Below are 10,506 nucleotides of genomic sequence, written 5' to 3'. Positions count from 1 at the left end.
CATGATCTCATTGCTTTATTATGCCACGTATGAATATTACAGGGATATAATTCGACACTGAATGATCATTTAAACCGTCTTCTGATTGGATCTTTAAACTTGACATATAAATATGGTCTCTGGCAATGAGAGAGAGTGATTTGATTTTCTAGTTGGTCTCTTGCAGTGCGTGTGTGTGCGCAATTAAGGTCGGCAGCGCTGAATGAAGCGAGGATACAGGCAGACGTCACGGATGTGATGTCGGTTCAGCAGCCAGGTGAGGAATCGCTCAAGACCCAGACCGTATCCACCATGAGGACACGTGCCAAACTTCCTCTTTAACACACAAACATTCACATGTTTATATTCTGAACTTTTGAATATTTCAGTTATTGTAGGATGACAAAAAGCTGTGCAATATATCAAATATCCACAATGATTTGGTAACATTTCAATTGCATTTTTAATTGCAAAATATTTTAATAAATCAGTTTATTTAATTTAGTTCAGCTTATTTAACGAGTAATATGCTTAAATCAAAAAAAAAAAAAAAAAAAAAAAAAAAAAACTTTTTGAATGATAATACACATGAAATATAGCAAATAGGCTGTTACCTGGTCGGTGTACCAGTAGTAGGGTGTGGGGTCAATTCCCTCTCTCTTATACCCTTCCAGGAGCTCCTCAGCGTCCCAGATACGCATGGAGCCTCCCACAATCTCACCAACATTGGGCATCAGCACATCCACCTGACAAACACACACTTATGAGCAAATTATAACACGGGTAAAATTTTCCTAAAGTTTTTTTTTTTACAGCTGAGGTCAAAAGTTTGACCAAAATAAGAGGTATCATACAAAATGCATGTTAACTTTTATTTAGTGCTGACCTGAATAAGATATTTCACATAAAAAAAAACATTTACATATAGTCCACAAGAGAAAATAGTAGCAGAATTTATAAAAATGACCCCATTCAAAAGTTTACATTTACACACTTGATTTCTTAATACTGTGTTGTTACCTGAATGATATACAGCTGTGTTTTGTTTGTTTTTGTTGTTGTTGTTGTTTTTGTTTTGTTTAGTGATAGTTGTCCATGAGTCCCTTGTTTGTCCTGAACAGTTAAACTGCTCACTAGTCTTTCGAAAAATGCTTTAGGTCCCACAAACTCTTTTTGAATTTGAAGATCAGGGTAAATTGAACTTATTTTGTCTTCGGAAAACATGCGCCTAACATCTGTAGTTTCTGAAGGGCAGTACTAAATGAAAAAATATATATAGCATATAGGCAAAATAAGAAAAATGTACACATCTTCATTCCATTCAAAAGTTTTCACCCCTGGCTCTTAATGTATTGTGTTTCCTTCTGAAGCATCAGTGAGTGTTTGAATCTTCTGTAATAGCTGCATATGAGTCCCTCAGTTGTCCTCGTGAAAAGATTTATCTCAAAATCATCGATTCCTTGTTGGAAAGGGTTAAAATACACAAAAATGCTGAAAAAGCAAAAAATTTGTGGGACGTGAAGGATTTGTTCTGAAGAACAGCGGGCAGTTTAACAGTTCGGGACAAACCAGGGACTCGTGAACAACTATCAAAAAAAAAACAAAAAAAAAAAAAATCTGTGGATCATTCAGGTAACAACACAGTATTAAGAATCAAGTGTATGTAAACTTTTGAATGAGGTCATTCTTATAAATTCAACTATTATTTTCTCCTGTGGACTATAAGCAAACACCTTTTATGCAAAATATCTTATTCAGGTCAGCACTAAATAAAAAAATAACATGCATTTTGTATGATCCCTCTTATTTTGGTCAAATAATTAACATTTTAATTCTGCAAGGTGTATGTATTTGATCTTAACTGTATATATGTTTTGTCTTTCACATGTATGAGACTGTTACAGTGCTTTTGTCCTTTTGCTTATTAATTTTTTTTCTTAATTTAGCTTGACTCAGCCCACAGTGGAATCTCATTGGTCCACATAACTGCATGTTTAAACACCAAATATGTTTTGATTGGCTGTGACTGTATAAAAGATCTGTTGTTGCTGGTTAATGATCCTGACCGATTCAGTGAGGCGACGGTCCTCAGGGCAGCGCTGCATGTAGAAGGATTTGATCTCAGCAGGGAAACGACATAGCAGAATGGTCTCATTAATGGTGTCAGTCATCTGTCGCTCAGGGGCTTCTGGGATATCCTGTAGAAACGACACACAGTGGTCAATTATCCAAGCATTTGTAGGTGAGCACTTTCGGCAATAACACATGAGGCTCAATATAACAAACCTCTCCAAACTCATAAAATGTCCCATCATCCTTCTTGATGTTGTGCTCTTTCAGCCACTCAATGGCTTCAGTATAGTTCATTCTCTTGAACGGCCGTTTGGGAGGCTTGAAGTCCTAGGAGAAACCAAAAAAAAAATAGATGTTTGTACATATTCCAGAGTCTCCATACTTTCTGACGAATTTCCACGACCCTTCCAGTCATCTGCGGCATTTTATTTCAGTCAGTTGACAAATCATCATTTTAAATTTTCATTTAAAGTACCGGGTTGAGGTCATAGAGCAGCTGCGCAGCCGGAGACTTCAGGACCCTGTCAACCACGTCACACACCAGATCCTCCAACCGGTTCAGAAGGTCTTCATAGGTCATGAAGGGACATTCGGCCTCAATGTGGGTGTACCTGAAAACACACACCCACAAAGAGGTGCATTACACTCACATGCTTCACTCTGTTTGAATGAATGAATCTTGAATGGTGCCAGACTCACTCAGACAGGTGTCTGCGGGTGCGAGACTGCTCGGCGCGGTATGACTGGGCGATGCAGAAGGTGTCGCCCAGAGCTGGGATGCAGGTCTCCAGGTACAGCTGAGAAGACTGTGTCAGATACGCATTCTCACCAAAGTAGTTGAGACTGAAGAGGGTGGAGCCGCCCTCCACCTGGGTTTGTACCAGAGTGGGCGGAGTTATCTGAAGGTGACAACAAACAAACCTGTTTAATAAAATACGCAGCATCCTGTGCCTTAAAATGGGATTTTGCAATACTTAACAGTTGAAGTCAAAAGTTTACATCAAAAGTTTACAAAACGTTTGCAGAATCTGCAAAATGTTAATTATTTTACCCAAATAAGGATCATACAAAATGCATGTTATTTTTTTTTTTATTTAGTACTGCCCTGAATAAGATATTTCACATAAAAGACATTTACATATAGACCACAATAGGAAAATAATAGTTGAATTCTTAAAAGACTCGAAAGTTTACATACACATGATTCTTAACACTATGTTGTTACCTGAATGAATTTTATTTTTTATTTTTTTAGTGACAGTTGTTCATGAATCCCTTGTTTGTCCTGAACAGTTAAACTGCCTGCTGTCCTTTCAGAAAAAAATTTAGTGTATTTAAACCCTTTCCAACAATGACTGTATGATTTTGAGATCCATCTTTTCACACTGATGACAGCTGAGGGACTCACATGCAACTATTACAGAAGGTTCAAAGCTCACAGAAGGAAAAATGATGCAAAAAGAGCTGGGGGGTGAAAACCTTTTGAATTTGAAGATCAGGGTAAATTTCACTTATTTTGTTTTCTGGGAATCATCTAAGTATATTCTTTAGCTTCTGAAGGGCAGTACTAAATGAAAAATATGATATTTAGGCAAAATTAGAAAAATGTACACATCTTCATTCTGTTCGAAAGTTTACACCCCTGGCTCTTAACGCATCATTTTTCTTTTTGGATTTTGGAGCATCAGTGAGTATTTGAACCTTCTGTAATAGCTGCATATGAGTCCCTCAGTTGTCCTCAGCATGAAAAGATGGATGTCAAAATCATACAGTCGTTGGAAAAGGTTCAAACACACAAAAATGCTGAAAAACCAAAGAACTTGTGGGACCTGAAGGATTTTTCCTGAAGAACAGCAGGCAGTTTAACTGTTCAGGACAAACAAGGGACTCATGAACAACTATCACTAAACAAAAAAACACAGGTATGGATTATTCAGGTAACAACACAGTATTAGGAATCAAGTGTATGTAAACTTCTTTTATGTGAAATATCTTATTCAGGGCGGTACTAAATTAAAAAAAAAAAAAAATAGCATGCATTTTGTATGATCCCTCTTATATTGGTAAAATAATTAACATTTTGCAGATTCTGCAAGGTGTATGTAAACTTTTGACTTCAACTGTAAATAGTAACAGCTCACCTAAAAAATTAAATTTAGCTGAAAATGTACTAGATGAGTGTGTAGATGAGTTTCTTTCTTCATCAGATTTGGATAAAGTTTACTTATGGATTATTGACTGTAATTTAGCCGGAGACAACAACTTGAAGTTAAAAAATATACTTGTTTCCTGTCTTGCTTTGGCTTCACAATACATTGACTGATGAACTGGAGTTGTGTGGAGTACTTGTAGATTACAGTGATGATTTTTCATCTGTTTGGACTTATGCTTTCTGACAGCACCCTTTCACTGCAGAGGATCCATTGGTGAGCAAGTGATGTAATGCAAAATTTCTCCATCTACATCTTGGATGGTCTGAGGGATTTTTTTTAGCACATTTTAATTTTTAGGTGAATTATTACTTTAACGCATAGTTTCAGGAATGACCTCGCAGTAACCCCGGCTAAAGAAATGCTCCCGGAAACAATGCGTGACGGTGGATCGGACTTTCAGGATCTTGGAGACGTTTTCCCCACGGATCAACATGTGCCTGTTGTTCAGCTGCACGTCCACATCAGACTCCTCATTCAGCAGGTTATCGGCGCCGCCAGCCGGAGCGAGACCGACCAGCTCCCAGAAATCACAGTGCAGCTCATGGCCGCCTGGAGCCTTTCAAAACAAAACAATATCAAAACCTTTCAAACATCATATAGGTATGGAAAAGATTTGAGGGTGAGTAAATACTGAAAGAACTTATTAAAATAAGTTTAATTCAACTTATAATAAATTAAAATCATATTAATATGAATTAATTAGGTTAACTGTCTCACCTGTTTGCCCTTAGGAACAGGTTTCACGGTTCCATACAGAGCAACAGTGCTCTCCGTAGACAATACCAGTCCATTATAACACTGACACTGCAAACACCACAAAAAGTCATCATCTTAGAGACTCTTTTTAGCTAGACTTCACTGCATTTTACTTCCAATACCATCAAATGTTGTCACAATTCTGAAAAAAATATATTTTGTAATTATTTTAATATACAGTAGTCAACATCTGAAGTGGATCAAAACCTTTTATCAGCATATTAGAATGATTTCTGACATTAAAGACTGGAGTAATGATGCTGAAAAGATGCTGAAATTTTTAATCTGATCACAGGAATAAATTACATTTTAAAATCTATTCACATAGAAAGCAGTTATTTTAAATAGCAAAAATATTTCACAATATTACTGCTTTTGCTGTATTTTGGATCAAATAAATGCAGGTTTGGTGAGCAGAAGAGGCTTCTTTAAAAACATTAAAAATCTTACAGTCCAAAAACTTTTGACTGGTAGTGTATGTATTATATTTTTATTTTATTTTTTATAAGATTTTATAAATAATTTTTAGATTATAAACAGAATTTTGTAAAATATCAACAAACACACACAGTACCAGTTTATCCGTGAGAACACACTGCAGGAAACCAGTTCCGTCTCGCAGCACAATGAAGAGCAGGTTCTTTCCTGAGAAAACATGAGCAGACATATTTTAAAAAACACTATATTTTCATCATTTTTATTGAAATTCAGCTTTCTAAATACATTTTCTTGTAGTAGATTCCCACTGGACACTTTCAAGAAGACTGCTGAGAAATTCTGGATGGTCATTTCGGACTCGTTTAGTAGAAGAAAAACTAAACCTGCTCACCTTGTCTGCGTAACCGATGGACCCAACCAAACACCTTCACCCTCTGCTCTCTGAACGCCTCCAGCTTATCAATCTTCACCTGAGTATGACGAAATAAAGCAGAGAAACTGACCTGATTATAAAGAGGAACACTTTGACGTTAATATGAAATTCAACAATCAGACTGATGGTTCATTGGGACTGAAACACCAAAAATAATCAAACCTGTAAACCTAAAAATAATGTAAACCTTTGAATCCAACTACTTCTCAACCTAAGAGATGCCGTATAATAATAATGCACTGTATTTATACAGCACCTTTCATGTATAAAATGCAGCTCAACGTGCTTTACATAAAAGCACAATAACTCAAGTCAATATTATATTCTCTACGTAATTCAGGAAACACTCACGGTTTTGGGTTCGGGAAGGCTGGGGTCGTTCTCAATGATGATCTTTTTAGCTTCTTCCAGATTCTTCTCTCTGCGTTCAGCATCTTCAGCCTGTCAATCGTGAGATCAGGCAGACAGAGGTCAAAACAGACACATAGGACCATGACGTAGAGCTCGGTGGACAGGAATGATGGTCTATAAAGAGCAGGTGAATTACAGTACCTCCTTCTTATCTTTGCTGTCATTCTTCATCTTCTCTTTGTTGAAGAGCTTCTTTGTGTTCTTCATTTGAGTCTTAGAGATGACAGCCCAACGCTAACACAAACACACCATAATTTTAAAACAAAAGGTTAAAATATTACTGGGATACAAGAGTCAGGGTTTGAGGTTCCAGCACTTTTTGTCAAATAACTTTGTGATGATTATTCTTCTTGCGGTTTGTTAGTTTGTTAGTGTTATTTGCAGGTTTCACACCTCTCCGTCCTTCTGTGAGTCCACATAGATCACTGGGAAAGGATCTTTTCCAACGAACAACAGTGCCTGAAAACATTACAAAGAACATTTGGGAAAACGAAATATAGAGAACAATCTGAAACATTTAAAGTGTATTTCATAGAAAACTCAAGCAGATCAAGCACCTTAAGTGGAGTTTTAAAGGGCTTCTGCTCTGATCCATCTCCATCCACATCACTGCCCTGTTTATCAGACACGTACAGCTCTTCTGCAGGAGCAACAACATCAGCTTTAACATTTCGCCATTTTACAAGCAGATTCAGAGTCTGGAAAAGGCTCAGATCTTTTTTTAGAGTCATTTAATGTGCTACCTAGGGCACTGAAACTCTTTAATTTACAAAAATGAGCAGCAGTTGTATATGCATAAAATGCCACACTGAACCTCAGATTTTGGTAATGTATTACTAAATATAACAGCGTATAGATGATATATTAATCAGCATATTCTGATGCAACCCTCTGCAGAGATTGTATAAATTTAACCACTAGAGGAGTGTAATTATGTATATGAGTACAGTATTATTCTAGAATGCTAATATATCAATATTAGTGTAGAACAGTTATATAAATAATTACCGCATCAGTGTATTAGGGCATTTATGTAATATACTGAATTATATAACTATGGACCATTCTACAGAACTGCAAACTACTATCACACACACACACACACACACGTACGTTTGTTTTTGTGAATTGTGGGGACTTTCCATAGACTTCCATAGTTTTTATACTGACTAAACGATATTGTCTATCCCCTAACCCAACCCTAACCCTAAACCTACCCCTCACAGAAAAATGTTTGCATCGTTACACTTTCAGATAAACATCATTTACTATTTTTAATCATTTTTTAACATTGACAATGTCAAAAATTTCAGGTTTTACTATCCTTGTGGGGACATTTGGTCCCCACAATGTAGCAAAAACAAGTACACGCACGCACGCACACACAAACACACACACACACACACACACACACAAAGACATTTAAAAAATCTTAGATGTTTTACTAAGATCCTTTTATTATCTATTGAAACCCACAATAATTTTTAAAATATCAGTTAGCATAATAGTTAGAAAATCATCATTTAGTGGGTACTTGCAGTTGCAACTTATAAAATTTCAACTAATGAAAATTATATTGAAATTATTTTTGCGTTTTATTCCATTGTTATATATCTTTTTAATTTTTTTTTTACAAAAAGTTAAGTGACTTTTTTTTTTTTTTTTTTTGAAACTTTTATGTAAAAAAATGTGTCTCGCAAGGTTATGTCACTACCGAAACAGTGTATGTTTTAGTCCATTGGCTGAGACTAATTTTAACTACACCCCTTCATTTATGATCAGGAAATATTTATAGGTTTAAAAGTATTTAAAAATGGTCACTACCGAACCAGTCACGACCAAAACATTTGAGAAAGTTTTGATAGTGACATCGTTGTTTGGTCATTACCATAATAGTCATGACTGAAACATCATTGCTTTTCGATAGTGACAAAAGGGAACACAATTTTATTTAAGGGAAATAAACAATATTTTAGTACAGTTATGCATTTTTTTTGTATTTTAGTATGTTTTTGTAGTGTTTTAGTATGTGGGTTAAAATTTTACCAAAACATTACTATCACCACCTAAAATGTGCTGTCACGACTGAAACATGGGATGTTTTGTTTAAAAAAAAAAAAAAAAAAAAAAAAAAAAAAAGTATACTGAATTATCAACTAAGATTTTATGATAGTGTTTGGTTCAATGTTTATTTAAACTAACGAATCCTTAAGTTTGAAATCAGTATATTTTTGTGCCTTTTACAAAGAAAAACTGGATTCAAAATACAACAAATCTCATAAATCATTAGGTTAATATAAACTTTCTTATTAAGTTTTATATAACTGTTTCGGTAGTGACAAATTTTATTCCAAAACGTTCTGAAAATATAAGAATTAACTGCACAATTACTAGAAATGTGTACCTTGGATATTGTACAATTTGGATATAAAGTCAGGGGGAAAAGACAGATTTTTTCCCCAAGATGTTTCCAACTGAATGGCCCATATATTATTGGTTGTATTTTGAAAAACATACATAAAGTACGTATGCTGTACTGCAGTATCCAGTCCTAACCCTGCTCCCCTCATCCTGACAGGCAGTTTTGTCGACCAATCATGAAGACCTTTAGGCACTCCCTAACATTTCGCCAACCCCATTGCTCCAGCCTGCAGTTATTCCTACTTGTCAGAAGAAAGCTGAAGGGAAAACAAAAAACCAGTGCGCATGCGTAAGCGACTGCACGTTTCCTTGAGCTTCGAAAAATAAATGCCCTGTAGATGCCCTGGCGCCGGCTCTGCCTTTGACATTCTTCTCGTTATTTCCCAATAGCGGCTACTGAATCGGAAATCGCGCATTCACAGAAAACAGCTCGTTTTCGCTTTGAAATATAAGGTGGATGAAGTAATAATAGGACAGCATGATCTGACGCAACCCTGCAGACAGTATGCTGCATAGCATCATCATCGTCAAACTCACTGATCGACATCTGACCGACGCCCTCCTTCGCCATATTACCCTCTGTAGACCCCAAATGAGTTGAGTCCAGTCCGGTCTGAGAGTTATTTCAGGTAAAAGATCCGTCAACCGGTTCGCCCGTCTCGCTTCTTGTCACTACACTCATGCGCACGCAGCCGCTGAGAAAGCATGCGCATACGCAAGCCGTTCAGTGCTGTCGCTTCAGCCAGGGATTGGCCCGTTCACAAGATGACGCTTTTTCTGGAAAGCCGATTGGTTGGTTTAAGGTTGGGGGGCGGGAGTTTAAGAAGCATCTTCTAATTCATTTTTGTTAGGCCTATAATAAAATCTATGCTAAATGAGATATATAATCTCTGATTGGAATATTACAAACTCCTGACAAATTTTTTGATGGACATCAGTTCACATATTGATAGGTTCAAGAATAGGCCTGATGCTTTGGAGAAACGCTGGATATAGGCCTGCTGTAGGGCTGAGGAACTTGGTTAGCATCTTGCAATTAAAAAAAAACAACAACAGTATCATCAGCCAACTGACTCGTATCTGTTTCTCAGCAATAGAGATACTATGGAGACAACTATTAGAAATATAAGAAGAAAATATCTTTGAAACTAGTAAAAAAAGAAATAAATAAGGTGATAATGGACAACCTTGTCTAATAACCATAACAAGTTAAATCTACTAAATCCACTGATTTAAAAATGAAAATATGTTCAACTGAATCAAAAGCTTTAAAGGAAAACTAATCTACAGTGCCCTCCACTAATATTGGCACCCTTGGTAAATATGAGCAAAGGTGGCTGTGAAAATAAATCTGCATTGTTTATCCTTTTAATCTTTCATTCAAAAAATACACAAAATTCTAACCTATCATTGAAGTAAAACATTGGAAAGCAGGAGGAAAATCTCATTATGACATTTTTTTTTTTTCCCTAGTTCATGTTGACCACAATTATTTGCACCCAATTACTGCACTGTCCTTTATTCAAGATGACGGCTCTGTGTTTTCTCCTTTAATGCCTGAAGAGTTTGGAGAACACCTGACAAGAGATCAGAGAGCATTCCTTCATACACAAACTCTTCAGATCCTTTAGTTTCCCAGCTCCATGCTGGTGCTTCTTCTCTTCAGTTCACCTCACGCATTTTCTATAGGGTTCAGGTCAGGCAACTGAGATAGCCATGGTAGGAGCTTCATTTTTATGCTCACTGACAAATTTTTGTGTTGATTTTGATGTTTGATTTGGA

The 10,506-nt window shown here is 36.3% G+C and overlaps 1 protein-coding gene across 1 annotated transcript; it reads right to left on the bottom strand.

Moving 5' to 3' along the window:
* LOC127179575 (asparagine--tRNA ligase, cytoplasmic) lies at positions 1–9,439 on the bottom strand. The gene is made up of 15 exons (XM_051133193.1): positions 9,262–9,439; positions 6,861–6,943; positions 6,697–6,762; positions 6,445–6,537; positions 6,244–6,333; positions 5,851–5,929; positions 5,596–5,666; positions 4,983–5,069; positions 4,600–4,821; positions 2,752–2,951; positions 2,528–2,663; positions 2,266–2,379; positions 2,046–2,177; positions 594–725; positions 1–315 (listed from the first exon to the last, which is right to left on the bottom strand). Exons 1-15 carry the CDS (start codon positions 9,293–9,295, stop codon positions 184–186), a joined length of 1,671 nt encoding a protein of 556 aa, XP_050989150.1. The 5' UTR covers positions 9,296–9,439; the 3' UTR covers positions 1–183.
* Positions 9,440–10,506: the final 1,067 nt, after the last annotated feature.

Source organism: Labeo rohita, chromosome 17 (genome assembly GCF_022985175.1).
Source record: "Labeo rohita strain BAU-BD-2019 chromosome 17, IGBB_LRoh.1.0, whole genome shotgun sequence".
NCBI classification, from domain to species: Eukaryota; Metazoa; Chordata; class Actinopteri; order Cypriniformes; family Cyprinidae; genus Labeo; species Labeo rohita.
Note: the sequence above shows the minus strand (reverse complement) of the source record. Positions and strands in the feature narration are given on the sequence as shown.

Excerpts from the sequence above, each read along its gene's own strand:
- LOC127179575 (XM_051133193.1), bottom strand. The coding sequence starts at position 9,295 with ATGGCGAAGGAGGGCGTCGGTCAGATGTCGATCA. Across the intron at positions 5,070-5,595 it reads GTGTTCTCACGGATAAACTG|TGTCAGTGTTATAATGGACT; the intron begins GTACTGTGTGTG and ends TGGTGTTTGCAG. Across the intron at positions 2,178-2,265 it reads CATTTTATGAGTTTGGAGAG|GATATCCCAGAAGCCCCTGA; the intron begins GTTTGTTATATT and ends TCGTTTCTACAG.